Source organism: Squalius cephalus, assembly GCF_949319135.1.
Source record: "Squalius cephalus genome assembly, chromosome: 12".
Classification (NCBI taxonomy): domain Eukaryota; kingdom Metazoa; phylum Chordata; class Actinopteri; order Cypriniformes; family Leuciscidae; genus Squalius; species Squalius cephalus.
In genome coordinates, this window is record NC_137133.1 from 37,356,614 (window position 1) to 37,378,821 (window position 22,208).

Consider the following 22,208-nt stretch of genomic DNA (forward strand, 5'->3'; position numbering starts at 1 on the left):
CCCACCAGTCAGGGAGTCCGGGTTCTACAGCCGGTACTTCATAGTTCCCAAGAAGGATGGAGGGTTGCGTCCAATTCTAGATCTGAGGCACTTGAACCGGTCTCTGAGGAGGTTCAGGTTCAAGATGCTCACCATTCCCATCATCGTGAGTCAAATCCAATCCGAGGATTGGTTTGTCACGATAGATCTAAAGGACGCATACTTCCATATATCCATCCTTCCATGTCACAGGAGGTTCCTGAGGTTCGCTTTCGGGGGTGAAGCATACCAATATCGGGTTCTTCCATTCGGCCTAGCACTCTCCCCTCGCACATTCACCAAGTGTATGGATGCAGCTCTGGCCCCGCTGAGGCTCCAGGGCATCCGTGTGCTGAATTACATCGACGACTGGCTAATCCTGGCCCAGTCTCGAGAGTTGGCAGTTCGGCATCGAGATGTCGTCCTTGGCCATATTCAGCGCTTGGGGTTGAGGCTCAACACGAAAAAGAGTGTGTTGACACCCGCCCAACGGACTACGTTCTTGGGGGTGGTATGGGACTCGACGACGATGCAGGCACAAATGTCTCCTGCACGTATCGAGTCCATATTGACCACACTAAACAGGGTGAAGCTAGGCCACACCATCACAGTGAAACACTTCCAGAGAGTGTTGGGTCTCATGGCAGCAGCGTCCAGCGTGATTCCTTCTGGCCTTCTGCACATGAGAGCCCTGCAGTGGTGGTTGAAAGCCAAGGGGTTTTCCCCGAGGGGAAATCCTTTCCGCATGATAAGGGTTACGCGCAGATGCCTTCGTTCCCTATCAATGTGGAAGAAACCTTGGTTTCTGTCCCAAGGTCCCAAGTTGGGAGCGTTATGTCGCCGAATTACGATTTCGACAGACGCCTCCCTCACGGGCTGGGGCGCGGTCATGGACGGCCGCTTTGCGAGAGGTCTCTGGCAGGACCATCATTCCTCTTGGCACATAAATTGCCTAGAAATGTTGGCGGTGTTCCGGGCTCTGAGGAGCTTCCTGCCAGACCTCCACGGTCGCCATGTCCTTGTGAGAACCGACAACATGTCGGTGGTGTCTTATTTGAACCGCCAGGGGGGTCTGAGGTCGCGCCCTCTGTGCAGACTGGCGCATCAGATCCTCCTGTGGTCCCAGCGGAGACTATCGTCTCTCAGGGCGATGTATGTCCCGGGGGACCAGAATCAGGGAGCAGACGTCCTGTCGAGGCAGGGGCTGAGGCCCGGGGAATGGAGACTCCACCCCGAGACGGTGGAGTTGATATGCGAGAGGTTCGGCCCGGTGGAAGTGGACTTATTTGCGTCTCGAGAGATGACACACTGTCCCCTGTGGTTCTCCCTCACGCATCCAGCCCCGCTGGGGTTGGATGCCATGGTACAGACGTGGCCGAGGCTACGTCTGTATGCTTTTCCCCCGATCGCTCTGCTCCCGGGAGTTCTGGAAAGGGTCCGTCGAGACGGTGTCAGTCTACTATTAGTAGCCCCGTTGTGGCCGGCCCGAGTATGGTTCTCGGATATCATATCACTCCTGGCAGGCCAGCCATGGCAGATCCCTCGGAGGAGTGACCTGCTGTCCCAGGCAGGGGGCTCAGTTCTCCACCCTCGGCCCGAGCTGTGGAAACTGTGGGTCTGGCCCTTGAGGGGGCACAGTACCTAGAAGCCGGCCTATCTACAGGAGTAGTTGAGACTATTCTCAGTTCCAGAGCTCCCTCCACGAGGAAGTTGTACGGCCTGAAGTGGAATGTATTTTCCATTTGGTGCAGAGAGCGTGGATTGGACCCAGTTAACTGCCCAGTGGCTTCAGTACTGGAGTTTCTCCATGACCGCTTTTCTGCTGGACTTACCCCATCCACACTCAAGGTTTATGTGGCTGCCATTGCGGCTTTCCACGCTCCTCTGAGTGACGGGCCTCTGGGGAGGCATCAGCTGGTCGTACGCTTCCTACGGGGAGCCTGGAGGATGAGACCTGCGACTCGCACCAGGGTTCCCACCTGGGACCTGGCAGTGGTCCTCGAAGCGTTGGTTGAGGCCCCATTCGAGCCGCTGGAGTCGGCTGAGGCCAAGAACCTGACTCTCAAGATGGCTTTTCTCCTTGCCATCACCTCTCTTAAGAGGGTGGGAGATCTCCAGGCACTCTCGGTATCTCCTCAGTGCCTGGAGTTTGCTCCTGGGAGAGTCAAGGCCATCCTGCACCCCAGTTTGGGCTATGTCCCTAAGGTGCCAACCAATATGGCTAGGTCTACGGTTCTGCAGGCGTTTCATCCCCCACCTCATGTGACGGCAGAGGATGGAAGACTTCACCTGCTCTGCCCTGTCAGAGCATTAGACATTTATGTTCAGAGGTCTTCACAATGGAGGAAGGCGGACCAGTTGCTGGTGTGTTTCGGGTCCCCCAAGAAAGGGCTTCCCGCCTCTAAGCAAACCATCAGCAACTGGATCGTTCAGACTATTTCCCTGGCCTATCAGGTGCGCAATCTGCCTTCACCTATGGCCGTGAGGGCTCACTCTACTAGAGGCATGGCGTCCTCCAAAGCCCTCCTTTCAGGGACACCTATCCATGACATATGTGAGGCGGCTGGCTGGGCCACTCCGCACACATTCATGAGATTCTACAGTCTGGACCTTCCCTCTACACCCGGTGCACGAGTGCTTTCGTCCTAAGTTGTGCCTGAAGACAGCTTCACACTAGGATGAGCGGGGTTCGTTGTGGTATAGTGGGTATCTCGTTCCCCTAGTGTCGTCACCGACGCAGTTCGAGTTCCCTCGAAAGGGAACGTCTCGGGTTACGTATGTAACCCTTGTTCCCTGAGAAAGGGAACGAGACACTGCGTCGGTTCGCCACACCTCACCCCGCCTGGAGCACTTGCTTCATAGCAAAAGCTGACATTTCTGTGTGCCGGCGTGCTTTTGTACACATCCGTATATGCCGTCACACACTACGTCATCACGCAACGCCAATAGGATTGGACTGAGTTTCATTCATAAATTCAGACGCGCTACGCTGAAGGGCGTTCCCCTAGTGTCGTCACCGACGCAGTGTCTCGTTCCCTTTCTCAGGGAACAAGGGTTACATACGTAACCCGAGACGTTTTTCTTTTCTTCTTCTCTTGGTTTTGAAGAGCTTTTGGGCTGGAAATCGACGACCCAATCAAAATTACTAAAACTAACTCAAATCTAAAATGAAAAATTCTGAATATTAATAGCGTCTCAATGATACTAAAATGACACTGGTTGAAATGACTAGCTTTAGTTTTTTGGGTGATGGTTTTAGTTATTTGGTCAGTTTACTCAAGAACATGTTTTCCAAGCTCACTTTCTGTTGGTCGACGAGTTGGTCGTAAACGGTGATGTCATCGGTCTTGATGGACTGCTGAGTGTCGATCTGTCGCTGGGTTTCGTCGATCCAGCCGCTGAGATGAGAGCTGGACTGCAGGTATCGCTGAAGATGAGGAAGGTAAGAGTCCAGGTCATCATACCTGAGACGAAACAGCATCTTTAGCAAATAAGCCGATTCATGTAGCTCTACAGCTGGAGGAACAAGCATTGAGTTAAAGCGGTCATGACATAAAGTCCCCCTGTGGTGGAAATCCAGCTTTTAATGCTGTTTATATGTCTATGTGGTGTTTTTAATCTGCTTTAAGACAAAGCATGTGTAAATTCATAAGTCGACAGCATTGCTGAGTATTTCCTCCTTAAAACTGCAGTGAACCAAAGACAGTCTCAAAAACACACTTTGAAATCGCTGGTGTTTCTGACGTCACAAACTACCTTGTAACCAATCAGATCAACGTGTGATCGTCAACCAGTGGATCTCTGAGCTGAGGGAGTGAGTGGAGGTGGGGCTCATTTGCATATTCATAGAACCGCGCATACTAAATGAGGCAATGAGAAAACAGGAATAAAGCGAGTATTTGCTTTATAGGCCAAACCTCAGAAAATAACACCATCTGGTAAAAAATAGTAAAAATTTTAATTTTAAAGCCTTGCCATCAGAATGAAAGCCTCTGAACAAAGACTGCATCGTGTTATAGTTAAATGGCAGTTTAATGGGTTTCAATGGGGACATTTTTGTCCTTGAGTTCCTGAGTGGAATTATTTTGTGTACCTAGTGTAAAATAGATTTATTAAAATAGATTCATCATTGTGTCAGTGTTTTATTCGCTGACTTTAGCTGTAGCTTCTTTACATGAACAACAAACGCGTTTGTCCGCTCAGGGCCACTGTAGAAACATGTCGATGTATGCGGACCCGCGGTGTGTGTAGAGAGAAACGCCTCATTCTAAGCTAATAAACACATAACGGTTCATTATGTAAGGTCTTTATACACCACTGAAAACAGTGTTATGTACATGATATTGTATTTCTGTCTACAGATCCTCCTAAATATTAGGTGTCTGACCTGCTGGTGATCTGCAGAAGGATGCGCTTCCACCGGTCTGACAGCTGGCTGACGTGCTCGCCGTACTGGGAGATGTTGATGAAGCACCTGTACCGGCCCTGGTCCGTCTGATCATTAAACTGCTGAACTTTATTCAGATCAGCCACCAGTGAATGCAGCACATCATGTTTCTGCTCCAAATCACTGTGCATACTCTGCGTTTGGAGAAAAAGTGCTGGTTATAGGTCATGATGGAGAGTTATAATGGATAGATGCACTTTTAACATTGATAGATGCACTTTTAACATTGATTAATGCACTTTTATGATGGATAGATGCACTTTTGTGATTGAAGATTGCACTTTTATGATGGATATGCACTTTTATCATGGACAGATGCACTTTTACCATTCACTGCCATTATCAATCTTGGAAGAGCCAGGACATTTTTTAATATAACTCTGATTGTATTCGTCTGAAAGAAGAATGTCATATACACACTTGAGGGTGAGTAAATCATGGGCTAATTTTCATTTTTGGGTGAACTATCCCTTTAAGGGCTGTGCACAAAAATAATTATTTTAGCAGGTTTTCAGAAAGATCCCTAAAACAACATAAATGTATTTAAAGAGCACAATTGCATAAATTATTACAACTTGCTTTAAGAGAGTTTTTTTCTCACTAAATTTGCGTTTTATTTGTTTTCATAACAGGGAACTGTTGATATCAATGAATAAAATGTATTTATAGTACATATATCAGAAATGATACCTCTATCCATCTTTAAAAATACTGACGGTACAAGTCATGCCATACACATAAAATTACAATTATGAGAACAAAATTAATAATTAAAACAAAGGGGGTAATCAAACAGTAGGCTGGATTTACACAGCGAAAACGTTGTTTTTTTGTTTTTGTTTTTTTTTCTCAGTAATTTTGTCTCGATTTAAAAATGTTTAGATATTTGTACTGGAAATAAAGATACTTGAGAAGCAAAATGACTTGTCTGGTTTTGAGAATCCCAATGGAGCAGAGAATTGTATTCATTTAAAGGGAAAATAAGATCATTTTTCTTAGGCCACTGTTTTAAGCATTAAATTTGATACACTTAAATCAAGGTATATCTACTGGAGAAGCTAAATGACTGAATATATTAAGTCTAAAAAACTGATCAAATTTAAGTGTTAAATGTTTAGATATTTGGTACTGGAAATACTGTTTTGCAGTGTATGATTAAAACAACAACAAAAAATGATAGACATATTTTCTTAAAACAAGTCTTAATATCTTAATTGAACAGTTTTGCTTCCGAGTAAATGTCTTGTTTTAAGGATGACTAGATATTTGACTGGAAATTAAGACAGAGATATTAGCACATCTTATTTATATTTAAATTTTTGGCCACTAAAATCAATCTTGAGATCCCTGAATTCTGCATTTTATTGCACAATATCTCACAGTTTGAATGCAAGAACATGTTCTGCATGTACACCAGTATAAGTGATCAAGAAACTCACATTTGAGATGTATGGTATCATATAAATGTTAATAATAGCTTCAATAATGATTACCTGGAGCACTTTCTGGTATTTCTGGAGCTCTTCCGGGTCCAGAGACGCCGTCTCTTTCTCTGTCAGTCGAGCTTCATAAACCTTTACCACATCTTCAGCTTTCAGCAGATCTTTCAGCAGCGTCTTCACCAAACTCAACCTGAAACAGTCAAAAAACAGTCAATCTCAACCTGAAACAGTCAAAAAACAGTCAATCTCAACCTGAAACAGTCAATCTCAACCTGAAACAGTCAAAAAACAGTCAATATCAACCTGAAACAGTCCAAAAACAGTCAAACTCAACCTGAAACAGTAAAAAAACAGTCAATCTCAACCTGAAACAGTCAAAAAACAGTCAATCTCAACCTGAAACAGTCAAAAAAAAGTCAAACTCAACCAAAAACAGTCAATCTCAACCTGAAACAGTCAAAAAACAGTCAAACTCAACCTGAAACAGTAAAAAAAAACAGTCAAACTCAACCTGAAACAGTCAAAAAAACAGTCAAACTCAACCTGAAACAGTCAAACTCAACCTGAAACAGTCAAAAAACAGTCAATCTCAACCTGAAACAGTAAAAAAACAGTCAATCTCAACCTGAAACAGTCAAAAAACAGTCAAACTCAACCAAAAACAGTCAATCTCAACCTGAAACAGTCAAAAAACAGTCAAACTCAACCAAAAACAGTCAAACTCAACCAAAAACAGTCAAACTCAACCTGAAACAGTCAAAAAACAGTCAAACTCAACCAAAAACAGTCAAACTCAACCAAAAACAGTCAATCTCAACTTGAAACAGTCAAACTCAACCTGACACAGTCAAAAAACAGTCAATCCCAACCAAAAACAGTCAATCTCAACCTGAAACAGTCAAAAAACAGTCAATCTCAACCTGAAACAGTCAAAAAACAGTCAAACTCAACCAAAAACAGTCAATCTCAACCTGAAACAGTCAAAAACAGTCAAACTCAACCTGAAACAGTCAAAAAACAGTCAATCTCAACCTGAAACATTCAAAAAACAGTCAATCTCAACCTGAAACAGTCAAAAAACAGTCAAACTCAACCAAAAACAGTCAAACTCAACCAAAAACAGTCAATCTCAACCTGAAACAGTCAAAAAACAGTCAAACTCAACCAAAAACAGTCAAACTCAACCAAAAACAGTCAATCTCAACCTGAAACAGTCAAACTCAACCTGAAACAGTCAAAAAAACAGTCAAACTCAACCTGAAACAGTCAAACTCAACCTGAAACAGTCAAAAAACAGTCAATCTCAACCTGAAACAGTCAAAAAACAGTCAATCTCAACCTGAAACAGTCAAACTCAACCAAAAACAGTCAATCTAAACCTGAAACAGTCAAAAAACAGTCAAACTCAACCTGAAACAGTCAAAAAAACAGTCAAACTCAACCTGAAACAGTCAAAAAACAGTCAATCTCAACCTGAAACAGTCAAAAAACAGTCAAACTCAACCAAAAACAGTCAAACTCAACCAAAAACAGTCAATCTCAACCTGAAACAGTCAAAAAACAGTCAAACTCAACCAAAAACAGTCAAACTCAACCAAAAACAGTCAATCTCAACCTGAAACAGTCAAACTCAACCTGAAACAGTCAAAAAACAGTCAAACTCAACCTGAAACAGTCAAAAAACAGTCAAACTCAACCAAAAACAGTCAAACTCAACCAAAAACAGTCAATCTCAACCTGAAACAGTCAAACTCAACCTGAAACAGTCAAAAAACAGTCAATCTCAACCTGAAACAGTCAAAAAACAGTCAATCTCAACCTGAAACAGTCAAAAAACAGTCAATCTCAACCTGAAACAGTCAAAAAACAGTCAAACTCAACCAAAAACAGTCAATCTCAACCTGAAACAGTCAAAAAACAGTCAAACTCAACCAAAAACAGTCAAACTCAACCTGAAACAGTCAAAAAACAGTCAAACTCAACCAAAAACAGTCAAACTCAACCTGAAACAGTAAAAAAACAGTCAATCTCAACCTGAAACAGTCAAAAAACAGTCAAACTCAACCTGAAACAGTCAAAAAAACAGTCAAACTCAACCTGAAACAGTAAAAAAACAGTCAATCTCAACCTGAAACAGTCAAAAAACAGTCAAACTCAACCAAAAACAGTCAAACTCAACCAAAAACAGTCAATCTCAACCTGAAACAGTCAAAAAACAGTCAAACTCAACCAAAAACAGTCAAACTCAACCAAAAACAGTCAATCTCAACCTGAAACAGTCAAAAAACAGTCAAACTCAACCAAAAACAGTCAAACTCAACCAAAAACAGTCAATCTCAACCTGAAACAGTCAAAAAACAGTCAAACTCAACCAAAAACAGTCAAACTCAACCAAAAACAGTCAATCTCAACCTGAAACAGTCAAACTCAACCTGAAACAGTCAAAAAAACAGTCAAACTCAACCTGAAACAGTCAAACTCAACCTGAAACAGTCAAAAAACAGTCAATCTCAACCTGAAACAGTCAAAAAACAGTCAATCTCAACCTGAAACAGTCAAACTCAACCAAAAACAGTCAATCTAAACCTGAAACAGTCAAAAAACAGTCAAACTCAACCTGAAACAGTCAAAAAAACAGTCAAACTCAACCTGAAACAGTCAAAAAACAGTCAATCTCAACCTGAAACAGTCAAAAAACAGTCAAACTCAACCAAAAACAGTCAAACTCAACCAAAAACAGTCAATCTCAACCTGAAACAGTCAAAAAACAGTCAAACTCAACCAAAAACAGTCAAACTCAACCAAAAACAGTCAATCTCAACCTGAAACAGTCAAACTCAACCTGAAACAGTCAAAAAACAGTCAAACTCAACCTGAAACAGTCAAAAAACAGTCAAACTCAACCAAAAACAGTCAAACTCAACCAAAAACAGTCAATCTCAACCTGAAACAGTCAAACTCAACCTGAAACAGTCAAAAAACAGTCAATCTCAACCTGAAACAGTCAAAAAACAGTCAATCTCAACCTGAAACAGTCAAAAAACAGTCAATCTCAACCTGAAACAGTCAAAAAACAGTCAAACTCAACCAAAAACAGTCAATCTCAACCTGAAACAGTCAAAAAACAGTCAAACTCAACCAAAAACAGTCAAACTCAACCTGAAACAGTCAAAAAACAGTCAAACTCAACCAAAAACAGTCAAACTCAACCAAAAACAGTCAAACTCAACTAAAAACAGTCAATCTCAACCTGAAACAGTCAAACTCAACCTGACACAGTCAAAAAACAGTCAATCCCAACCAAAAACAGTCAATCTCAACCTGAAACAGTCAATCTCAACCTGAAACAGTAAAAAAACAGTCAATCTCAACCTGAAACAGTCAAAAAACAGTCAAACTCAACCTGAAACAGTCAAAAAAACAGTCAAACTCAACCTGAAACAGTAAAAAAACAGTCAATCTCAACCTGAAACAGTCAAAAAACAGTCAAACTCAACCAAAAACAGTCAAACTCAACCAAAAACAGTCAATCTCAACCTGAAACAGTCAAAAAACAGTCAAACTCAACCAAAAACAGTCAAACTCAACCAAAAACAGTCAATCTCAACCTGAAACAGTCAAAAAACAGTCAAACTCAACCAAAAACAGTCAAACTCAACCAAAAACAGTCAATCTCAACCTGAAACAGTCAAAAAACAGTCAAACTCAACCAAAAACAGTCAAACTCAACCAAAAACAGTCAATCTCAACCTGAAACAGTCAAAAAACAGTCAAACTCAACCAAAAACAGTCAAACTCAACCAAAAACAGTCAATCTCAACCTGAAACTGTCAAACTCAACCTGAAACAGTCAAAAAACAGTCAATCCCAACCAAAAACAGTCAAACTCAACCAAAAACAGTCAAACTCAACTAAAAACAGTCAATCTCAACCTGAAACAGTCAAACTCAACCTGACAGTCAAAAAACAGTCAATCCCAACCAAAAACAGTCAATCTCAACCTGAAACAGTCAAACTCAACCTGAAACAGTCAAACTCAACCTGACAGTCAAAAAACAGTCAATCCCAACCAAAAACAGTCAATCTCAACCTGAAACAGTCAAAAAACAGTCAATCTCAACCTGAAACAGTCAAAAACTGTGAGGACGGCTATATTTATTAGCTATATTTTACAGCTGATATGTCTCGTAGAATCACATTTATAATGTTTTTGCTGTTTTGAACTGAAGTGTTTCATTAAGTGAATCTGATTGCAGACATCAAACATAAATCATCTGATCCGGTCCATCAAGTTCAGAATAAAAACAGAAAATAATCAAATGATATGAAGCACCTTTCATTTGTGAACCAGTTCATTCACTGGATTAGAAAAACTTAAAGGAGAACTCCGGTCAATTTTAAAATTGAGCTCATTTTTTTGTACATGTGGAGTGCTGTCAATACAGAGAACAACGACAAAAATCAGTGTTGCCTACACCGAGTTATTCTATTTTTAAAATTTGCACCCTGTTGACTTCAATGGGGCAAGTTTTAAACCTGCTTTTAGCCTCTTAACATCCTTGATGTGTCATTACAAGTGCACAGGTCATGTGAGTGATTCCTTCAGAGTGAACACGAGTGAATCTGACTGCAGTAGATGTGAAAGATATGGATAAAAATGATGTTATTTAAGCCAGCACAAATACCCGTTTACATCCTGTTTTCGGCTGAAGTCCACAGTAGTCGATTACCGAGTTCACGCGCGTGATCATAGGTAACTAAACCTATGCGCAACAGGGTGCAAATTTTAAAAATAGAATAACTCGGTGTAGGCAACACCGATTTTTGTCGTTGTTCTCTGTATTGACAGCACTCCAAATGTACAAAAAAATGAGCTCAATGTTAAAATTGACCGGAGTTCTCCTTTAAGATACTGTATGTAATATATAATAACACAAAAACAACTGAAGTGTGACTGCCGTTCAAAAGCTTGGCGTCAGTAAGATTTATTATTATTATTTTATTCATCAAGGATGCATTAAATTGATAAAAAAGTGACAGTAGAGACGTTTATAATGTTATAAAAGATTCTATATCAAATAAACACAGTTTTTTTTAACTTATTATTTTGGTATTTTTCATGTATTTGTTGTACTTTACTTTTCATTACTGGAAATAGAAACTTTTATTTAGTAACTTATTGCATCTGTTGTTTTTTTTTCATCTGATATTCATCAAATATGACCGTTTTCAGCATTGATAATAATCATAAATGTTTCTTGATCATCAAATCATCATGAAGACTGGAGTAATGATGCTGAAAATTCAGCTTTAATCACAGGAATTAATTACACTTTACTATATATTCACATAGAGAAAACAACTGTTTTAAAATGTATTAATATTTTTAAAAAATGACTGTATTTTTGGCCTAATAAATGCAGACTTTCAAACATTTAAAAAAATCTTACGGACCCCAAACTTATGAACAGTATTGTACCTTTACCATGAAATAAACCCATGAACTGGTCTCCTGAAGAGCACTGTGTACCTCTGTAGATGTGTGGCGGTGTAATTCTCCAGGCTAACGAGTCTCTGGTTGATGACCTCCAGTTGACCCCGCAGGTATTTGGCTTTATCGGTGTCCTTCGCATCTTTGAGTTCAGCCTGAACGCTTTCTCTCAGACTCAAGAACTCTCCCTTCAGAGTCTGCACGTCCTTCTGAAAGACCTGAACACACCAATACATGTCTGAGATCTTCCTCATATCAGGGTTATACTATAAAACCCAAACTATTAAAAGCATTTCAGCAGCACTTTATTTTACAGTCCTGTTCCGCATGTATATACGATGTACTTCTTATAGCAATTACAATAACTGGGTTATATCTAGGTACTAACCCTGAACCTACCTCTATTTACCTTATATAAGTAAACTGAAAGTACACATACTGTAAAATAAAGTGTAACAAGCATTTCTGGTAATTGGAAATAACGCTGAAATAAAATGAAATATTAATATTAGTTGGAAAAACGTAAACAAAACGAAAATTAGAAACATTGCCTTGGCAATAAACTGAAATAAGTTTGAGTTGAAGCACTAAAGTTACTAACAGAAAATAAAAACTAAAACTAACTAAAACTTTAAAATATTTTTTTATATGTCAAAAGCACATAATGAAATTAGTAACTGAAATTAAAATGAAAAATTATAAAAATAAAAGCTAATTCATAATGAATTGATTAACTAAAATTAACATGAAAAATTATAAGAATAAAAGCTAATTCATAACGAATTGATTAACATGAAAAATATAAAAATAAAAGCTAATTCATAACGAATTAACTAAAATGAACATGAAAAATATAAAAATAAAAGCTAATTCATAAAGAATTGACTAACTAAAATTAAAATTAAAAATAAAAGCTAATTCATAACGAATTGACTAACTAAAATGAACATGAAAAATATAAAAATAAAAGCTAATTCATAAAGAATTGACTAACTAAAATTAAAATTAAAAATAAAAGCTAATTCATAACAAATTGACTATCTGAAAATAACATGAAAAATAATAAAAATAAAAGCTAATTCATAATGAATTGATTAACTAAAATTAACATGAAGAATTATAAGAATAAAAGCTAATTCATAACGAATTGATTAACATGAAAAATATAAAAATAAAAGCTAATTCATAAAGAATTGATTAACTAAAATGAACATGAAAAATTATAAGAATAAAAGCTAATTCATAACGAATTGACTAACTAAAATTAAAATGAAAAATGATAAAAATAAAAGCTAATTCATAACGAATTGATTAACTAAAATGAACATGAAAAATTATAAGAATAAAAGCTAATTCATAACGAATTGACTAACTAAAATGAACATGAAAAATATAAAAATAAAAGCTAATTCATAAAGAATTGACTAACTAAAATGAAAATGAAAAATAAAAGCTAATTCATAACGAATTGACTATCTGAAATTAACATGAAAATTATAAAAATAAAAGCTATAAAGAATTGATTAACTAAAATGAACATGAAAAATTATAAGAATAAAAGCTAATTCATAACGAATTGACTAACTAAAATGAACATGAAAAATATAAAAATAAAAGCTAATTCATAAAGAATTGACTAACTAAAATGAAAATGAAAAATAAAAGCTAATTCATAACGAATTGACTATCTGAAATTAACATGAAAATTATAAAAATAAAAGCTATAAAGAATTGATGAACTAAAATTAACATGAAAAATATAAAAATAAAAGCTAATTCATAAAGAATTGACTAACTAATTGATTAAAAGCTAATTTATAATGTTAATACAACTATAATATAACTCCTTATATTATAAAGTCCTCATTATAAAGTCCCTTATTAAAGGGATAGTTCACCCAATACAGATTAATGCAGATCTGTCTTTTTGCTGTTTTGTATGCATCAGTGTACTTGCTATAAAAAATAGAGTCATATTTTGGTGGAAACGTGATACATTTTATTTCTCAGGATTCTCTGATGAATATCAAATGAAAAAATCAGATGCAATAAGTTACAAAATAAAAGTTTAACAAAAAAATAATAATAATAATAATAATAATTACTAATAGAAAATGATATATATATATAATCCTAAAAGGGTGTTGTGTGTTTGTGAGGCTCACCTGTGTGCTGGTGATGTGGCGACTGCACTCTTCAGGACCGTCCTCTCCTAACGGGATGTACAGGAATGTGACGAGGGAAGATTCGGCACTTTCCAGGTTGAATCTGAGAGCGTTGAGTTGGTTCAGGAGTTTGATGCTCACGGCCGTAGAAAACTCTGATCCTTCTCCACCGGCGGCTACGACACACACAAAACACCGCAGAGAATCATTGTGTGTCTGTTATAGGCCGTGTCCACACTTAGGGTACGTTTACACGACAGCGATGTGCTCAAAACGGAGAAGTTTCTCCTTTGAGTTTTACAGACGACACCATTGTCAAAACGATCCCCATTCACACGAATCCGCGAAAACGACTGAAGTAAAACCGCTGTATTCTCCTGCCAGGCCAGTAGATGGCGATGAAACACTACAGACTGAACTTGTGCATGACGTCATCCTCTTCACAGATTCACGTTTTTATTGTTTACACAGAGACCGTTTTCAAAAACGTGCACTTTGAAACCAGTTTTCAAGAGTTTGCGTTTACAGGCGCCCAAAACGCCGTTGTCGTGTAAATTAACGGCCAAAACGCATAAAAAGTTTTACGTTTTTAGTTGAAAACGGTGTCGAGTAAACAGCCCCTAATACGTTTTCGTTTGAAAACGCATCTTTTTCTCTCTGTTTTGGCCTTCCGCTCACACTGAGACGGCGTTTTTATTCATAAAAACGAAGCTTTTTGAAAACACTCTCAGTGTAATACACACACACACACACATGACGACAGGAGTGACGGCGATGTGCTAATCGAGTTACTCTCTCACTTCTGCTGGTTTTACTGAGATATCTTATTCTTATCCCGTGCGAATTGGCCATTATTATTACAGACGTCCTGTGGTAAAATTACATTACTCCATCTACACTAAAGTTAATCCCGTCCAAATAGGGCTTTAGTGTGTGTGTGTGTGTGTCTGTGTACTTGTACAACTATCTTTGTGAGGACCAGTTTGAGTTTTCGACCATTGGAGTGAGGACAAAGAGAGTAAAGTGAGGACATGTTGGCCGGTCCTCAGTTTCTGAGAGCCTTTAAAGCCTGTTTGAGGGTCAAGACTTGGTTTTAGGGATAAGGTTATAATGAGGTTAAAGGAGAACTCCGGTCAATTTTAACATTGAGCTCATTTTTTTGTAAATGTGGAGTGCTGTCAATACAGAGAACAACGACAAAAATCGGTGTTGCCTACACCGTGTTATCCTCTTTTTAAAATTTGCACCCTGTTGACTTCAATGGGGCAAGTACTAAACCTGCTTTTAGCCTCTTAACATCCTTGATGTGTCATTACAAGTGCACAGGTCATGTGAGTGATTCCTTCAGAGTGAACACGAGTGAATCTGACTGCAGTAGATGTGAAAGATATGAATAAAAATGATGTTATTTAAGCCAGCGCACATACCCGTTTACATCCTGTTTTCAGTCGAAGTCCACAGTAATCGATTGTCGAGTTCACGCGCATATGTTTAGTTACCTATGATCACGCGTGTGAACTCGACAATCGACTACTGTGGACTTCAACCGAAAACAGGATGTAAATACAGGTATGTGCGCTGGCTGAAATTAACATCACTTTTATCCATATCTTTCACATCTACTGCAGTCAGACTCACTCGTGTTCACTCTGAAGGAATCACTCACATGACCTGTGCACTTGTAATGACACATCAAGGATGTTAAGAGGCTAAAAGCAGGTTTAAAACTTGCCCCATTGAAGTCAACAGGGTGCAAATTTTAAAAAGAGGATCACACGGTGTAGGCAACACCGATTTTTGTCGTTGTTCTCTGTACTGACAGCACTCCAAATTTACAAAAAAATGAGCTCAATGTTAAAATTGACCGGAGTTCTCCTTTAAGGGTCGGTTTAGGGTCAGGGGTCGGGTTAGGCACTTAGTTGTGATGGGTAAGGTTAGGGTAAGCGGCTAGAAATAGCATTGTGTCAATGAATGTCCTCATAAAGATAGATGTACAAGAATGTGTGTGTGTGTGTGTGTGTGTTTGTGTGTGTGCGTGCTGAACACTAACCGTACGCGGGCAGATCCACCACCAGTTTGCCGTAGTGCTGCTGGGCTCCTGAGATCTGCTTCTCGATGAGCTGCTGGTCTTCGGCCCCGAACAGCTCTGACCCCTGACTATGCTTCTTGAACTCCTGGAAGTGCATCTCCAGACTGCGGATGATGCTGTTGGATTCTTCTGGACCCATTTTGGCCAGCTACACACAAACAACAGCAAATGCATGCTTGGTTTAATGCAAAGTTATCAAACTTCAATTGTTTTGTTACATGCTTTGCTAAATGAACAAAAATACTAATGCACATTTTATACGCTATTAATATACGTATATACAGTAATCAACATTTGAAGTGGATCATCAAACCCTTTCATCAAAGTTAGACATGAATTTTGAACAATACCCATTCTTGTCTTAGGACAACTTTGATTAACTTTTTTGATCCACTTCAAATGTTGACTACTGTATATATATCAGGGCTGTCAATCGATTAAAAAATGTAATCGCGATTAATCGCATGATTGCCATGAGTTAACTCGTGATTATAATCGCACATTTTTTATTTGTTCTAAATGTACCTTAAATTAATACTTTTCAAGTTTGTAATACTCTAATCAACACGGGCATGGATAAATATGGATGCTTTATGCAAATGTATGTTTATTATTGAAACCATAGTCAACATAGAGCATGAAGACGAGACATGTTTCAAAGGTCATGGATGTTTTTCAAAGAACTTGTTCATGTCTATTAGACACATGTAGAAAGAACAAAGAAATACCAGGTTCCCATTACTTCTCTTTCTTTGCACTGAGCAATTTACTAACACAAACATGTTTAGCTCTTCTGAAAATGCTAAATGTACATTTATTATTTATTATACATTAGTTTGTCTCTCTCTGTGCCCATTTTGATGAAGCTAAATTCTCAATAAATCTGTTTTCATTGGTATGTTTTACTGTTTCTGTTGTCAAACAACGGAATGAATATGAAATGTTGAATGAAACGCGACCCATTAAGACATAACCAGCTCTCCCTTCCAAGATGTTAATCTTGTTAATTAAAGCGCTGCTCCTCTCTGCAGTGCGAGACGCAGAGAGAGAGAGAGAGAGAGAGAGAGAGAGAGAGAGAGAGAGAGAGAGGGAGGGAGAGAGAGAGAGAGAGAGAGAGAGAGAGAGAGAGAGAGAGAGAGAGAGAGAGAGAGAGAGAGAGAGAGAGAGAGGGAGAGGGAGAGAGAGAGAGAGAGAGAGGGAGAGGTGCGCGCGCGTGCTGGGAGAGCGGTACCGGTAGATTCTCAGAAACTAAATAAGGTTTGGGCGCTTTTTTGAAGGGAAAAAATATATATATCGCTAAATGGGTCTGCAATGTCGCTATGTTGGCAACACTGTGTATCTCCATTTCTCCAACTAGGGGTTGGGCCACGGGTCAAACAGAAAAAAGGTTGCTGTTATTTTTTAACTTTCTATTCAGCAAAAATACTGAAAAATAAAATGTATCACAGAGTCCACATAAATATGACTGTTTTCAACATTGATAATAATCATTAATGTTTCTCGAGCACCAAATCATCATATTAGAGTGATTTCTGAAGGATCATGTGACACTGAAGACTGGAGTAATGATGCTGAAAATACAGCTTTGATCACAGGAATAAATTACACTTTACTGTATATTCACATAGAAAACAGCTGATTGACATTAGAATATTTAATCACAATTTTTACTGTATTCTGATCAAATAAATGCAGCCTTGGTAAGCATTGATATGTAAAATTCATACATAAATCATTTAATTTATTTTTAGCTAACACTTATTTAAAAGTGTCCTTGTGTATATATATTTAGTTATTTTAAGGTGTTAGATTGTAATCATACATTTATGTACAGAGTAATAATAATTAACTACATGTACTTATGTAGGGTTATGGTTAGGATCAGGGTGTGCTAAAGGTTAGTTGCATGTAATTATACACAATTTATAGAAATTATTATTGTGACTACATGTTATATATATAGGGCCCTATCTCGCACCCAGCGCAATTGACTTAGTACAGCGACGCACGTATCATTCCTATTTCTCACCCGCGCACAGCGGACTTTTCCCTCCACAGACGCACGTCGGTAAATTAGGGAATGAACTTGCGCTCCCGGGGGCGGTTCAGGCAAAAGAGGAGGCGTGATCCGGCGCAAACGTTCCCTGGTGCTATTTTGCAGTTTCAGAAAACAATTCCTCCACTGACCAGGAGAAACCTCGTCTAAAGTCAGTGGCGCGTTGCTCATGTTATTCAGATGCTATTTTAAGGGCGCATGCTTGGCCATAATCAATGTAGCGTGTGCACAACACACACACACTTTGATTCTCTCATCCACACACACACGCAGCAGTTCTCATTTTTACAAACCATACATTATTACAAGGAAAAATATTCCACACGAGGGAAATCATTGTTGTGTCCATGAAGATGTGAAAAAATAGGCATAAATCTAGCGTACACATTTACCCAAATTATCATACGCCTGTTTAAGCGAAGCTAATCTGGGTGTGTTTCTCCATCCCCAATGTCACTTCTCTGTGTTTTACGGCCCTGACGAGAACGTCGGTCTCCTCGGCTGTGAACCGCTCCTGGCAAATCCGCCGTTATAATAGCAATCCGCCATGGCACAAGCGCGCCTGCTCTTAAAGGGAATGTGAGATGTCGCTCTGATTGGTTTATTTCACGTTATGCCCAAACCACACCTATGAGTAATGAAGCAACTTCAGACCAACACATTTTAGATTTGCGTCGAGATCCGCCCACAAAGTTACTTGCGTTTCGCATTTGATACTTGCGTTTCAGATCGTTAAAATAGGGCCCGTTGTGTTGACGGGTTATATTTTTTGATCAGTTACCATAGTGATGGTGAGTGAGTTGATGCGGTTGATGTCCAGCAGACAGTATTGCCAGGAGATCATACTCTTGACGTTGATGTACAGCTTATTCCACACGCCTAGAATTGCCTCATAATACTGGGAATTCCTGCAGTCAAACACAGATGAACACGGTCATGTCTACACAACACACTGATCTACACAACACACTGATCATATACAACACATGATGAACACGGTCATGTCTACACAACACACTGATCTACACAACACACTGATCATATACAACACATGATGAACACGGTCATGTCTACACAACACACTGATCATACACCAACACATGATGAACACAAGCTGACACTGAAATGCTTCATAATGCAGAATAAACACTGCAAACTGCATATTACTCTTTAAAAGTAAGTGTGCAATGAGTATCTGCTGTAATAGTATCTATTATTCTAGATGGGTGGTATGACCAAAAATCCATATCATGGTATTTAAAAAAAAAAATATTCCGGTTTCACAGTATATGACGGTATTATTATTTGTTTTTCAAGCATGACTGGGTGTTAACCACATTTTCTACTGATTGAGAGAGGAAATACTTCAGTAGATTGACTTAGAATGCCCTATTTTACTGTCATGAGTGAATATTGTATTAATACAGGTTTGCAAGGCTGTTTATAAAGAGCTGCCAGCAGGAGGCGCTGTAGGAGCGGCAGAAACAGCGGTTTCCACGGTAACGGCTCATAAACGCAGCTTTATCAGGAAAGATAAAGAAAGATTCAATAGAAATAACATCAAAACTTTCCTTAAGACAGTCGTTTTGACATTGAAACGTGCAACTCTCATATTTAATCAACGATGTCAAAGCAGATTTTCCAAAATGCTGTTGATATTGTTGTGAACCAATGTGTGGGAAACACTGTAATATAATTTGAGAGCTATCAAATATAGTTTAACCTCTCCATCTTCACCATCACGTTTAGTAACACACACACACACACACACACACACACACACACACACACACACACACACACACATCTGTGCATCACCACAGTTACAGTGAAAGACCCTCTCAAACAGTGTCATGCCGCGTTCCCAGCGCTGTTAAAGCAACATACTATGGTATTGCGGTACATTAAATATTAATATCATAACAAAAGTAAACAGTGGTATTCGGTATGAACCGGTGTACATTGAGAGTGTGTAGTGTGTCGTACTTGTTGGCCAGGCTGATGGCCAGTGGGTTTGGTGGCGGCACTAACAGACAGACGGAGGGAATCTGCATGTCCATTCCTCCAGGGCCCGTCACCAGCCATGTGGTCCTCTCCGAGTTATCCTTCAGGATCCCTTCATCTCCCTTACGGATCGTCTTCTACACACACACACACACACATACACACACTGTGACACATGCATGACCCGAACAGCCCTCCAGAACAACACTTTATTCCTTGAGCTCTCCGCCTGAGGCGACACTATGAAGAAGTTACTGAGAACATTATTCTGCTCATCAAGGCTGCGTTTATTAGATCAAAAATACAGTAAAAATTGTGAAATATTATTCTAATGTAAATCATCTGTTTTCTATGTGAATATATAGTAAAGTGTCATTTATTCCTGTGATCAAAGCTGAATGTTCAGCATCATTACTCCAGTCTTCAGTGTCACATGATCCTTCACAAATCACTCTAATATGAGGATCTGATGATCAAGAAACATTTATGATTATCATCTAAAACTGTAAAAATATTAAACATTCCAAAAAAAGTGGAAACTGTGATAAATTTGATTGTTCAGGATTCTTTGATGAATAGAAAAGGAAACGCATTTATTTGTATCTTTTGTAACATTATAAATGTCTTTACTATCACTTTTGATATATCCTTGCTAAACATACACACACCTTACTGATTTAAAAGTATGTATGTATATATATATATATATATATATATATATATATATATATATATATATATATATATATATATAGTAAAATATAGTAATGTATAATGGTTTCCACAAAAGTAGGAGTGTTTTCAACACTGATAATAATCATAAATGTTTCTTGATCATCAAATCCTCATATTAGAGTGATTTCTGAAGGATCATGTGACACTGAAGACTGGAGTAATGATGCTGAACATTCAGCTTTGATCACAGGAATAAATTACACTTTACTATATATTCACATAGAAAACAGCTGATTTACATTATAATAATATTTCACAATTTGTACTGTATTTTTGATCAAATAAATGCAGCCTTGATGAGCAGAAGAAACTCTTTCAAAAACATTAAAAAATCTTAATGATTGCAAACTTTTGACTGGTAGTGTGTATAATATATATATATATATATATGTATCTGCATGTGAGCGCCACCTCGTCCTGTCTGAAGTCACACAGCGCCTGCACGAGGATCTGTCCCGTGAGCTTCTCCTCAGGGTTTCTGGGCTTCAGTCGGATGATGCTCTTGGATTTGAGCACGAGCTGCTGCACCATCTCTCTCTGCTCCGTCAAACGCTCCCTCTCTCTCTGAGACACACACACACACACACACGGTCATCACCCGGCAGTGCTCCAGCAGCGCTCACACCTGAACGACGCTCACCTCCAGGCCCTGCTGCAGCTCCAGGAGTGTGTGAAGAGCGGTGGCTTTATCACAGGAGAAGCTCTTGCGGATGCCGTCGTGCTCCTTCTTCAGTTTGCTGTTCATTTCAGTCGTTTCCTTGAAGAACTGCAGAACAAATGTGTGTTTTAGTATCACTCCTGGGATTTAGATACTATTACAGTTTTTATTTTAATCAAATTAATTTTAATTTCATATTTTCCGTTTAATTACATTTTTGTTAAAGCTTTAGTTTTGTTTTGCTATTGTCATTTTTATTAGGTTTAGTTTTAGTTTTTTGTTTTAAATCCATGTCAATCTAGTTTTTATTTCAGTTTTAGTTATTTTAGTATTTCAAGTTACACTAAATAAAAATTAGAAATGGTATTATTTTAATTTTATTTTATTTTAATTTTGTTATAAGCTTTAGTTTTGTTGTGTTCTCATTTTTATTAGGTTTTGTTTTTGTCTATTTAGTTTCTATTCATTTTTATTTCAGATTTGCTTTTAGTTATTTTAGTATTTAAAATTAAACTAAATAAAAAAACTTGCATTTGCAATTGGATTAATAATACTTTGAATTCTGTTTAATTACATTTTTGTTAAAGTTAGTTTTGTAGTGTTATTCTCATTTTTATAAGGTTTTGATTTTGTCTATATATTTTTGTATACATTTTTACGTATTATTTTCTGTTTGAATGTAATTCTTCTTAAAGTTTTGATGCCTTTTGACATTTTTTAAAAAATATGTCTATATATTTTTGTATTCATATTTGTCAGATTTAGTTATTTTAGTACTTCGAATTTAACAAAATAAAAAAGCTGTCTTTGCAATTTGATTAAATAATCAAATAATCACCTTGCAAATTCAAATTAAACTAAATAAAAATTAATAAAATGAAATAGAAATTAAATAAAATTATTTTTATTTTATAAAATGTATTTTTATTTTAAATTAAAATAATTGTAATTGTAATTATTAACAGTTAACATTTATTTTATTTCAAGTAACAGAACTTTGTTTTTCTTGTTCATGTTTTATGGTTTTAATTAAGCATGATAACCCCGTCTGTTATGCATCAGATTTGCACAAGAAAAGCTTCAAGACTTGACGTGTGTGTGTG

General features: G+C 38.1%; 1 protein-coding gene across 3 annotated transcripts in view; it reads right to left on the reverse strand.

The window, feature by feature from the left end:
• Positions 1 to 22,208, reverse strand: part of dspb (desmoplakin b) — a 58,067-nt gene that overhangs the window by 12,841 nt on the left and 23,018 nt on the right. For all 3 annotated transcript variants that reach the window (XM_079888855.1, XM_079888856.1, XM_079888854.1), the window contains 10 exons: positions 21,088 to 21,213; positions 20,859 to 21,011; positions 19,695 to 19,849; positions 18,490 to 18,616; positions 15,614 to 15,800; positions 13,564 to 13,739; positions 11,438 to 11,616; positions 5,959 to 6,097; positions 4,406 to 4,599; positions 3,320 to 3,482 (listed from right to left, as the gene is read on the reverse strand). In XM_079888855.1, coding sequence (XP_079744981.1) covers positions 3,320 to 3,482; positions 4,406 to 4,599; positions 5,959 to 6,097; positions 11,438 to 11,616; positions 13,564 to 13,739; positions 15,614 to 15,800; positions 18,490 to 18,616; positions 19,695 to 19,849; positions 20,859 to 21,011; positions 21,088 to 21,213 — 1,599 coding nt within the window. The remainder of the gene's footprint in view (positions 1 to 3,319; positions 3,483 to 4,405; positions 4,600 to 5,958; positions 6,098 to 11,437; positions 11,617 to 13,563; positions 13,740 to 15,613; positions 15,801 to 18,489; positions 18,617 to 19,694; positions 19,850 to 20,858; positions 21,012 to 21,087; positions 21,214 to 22,208) is intronic.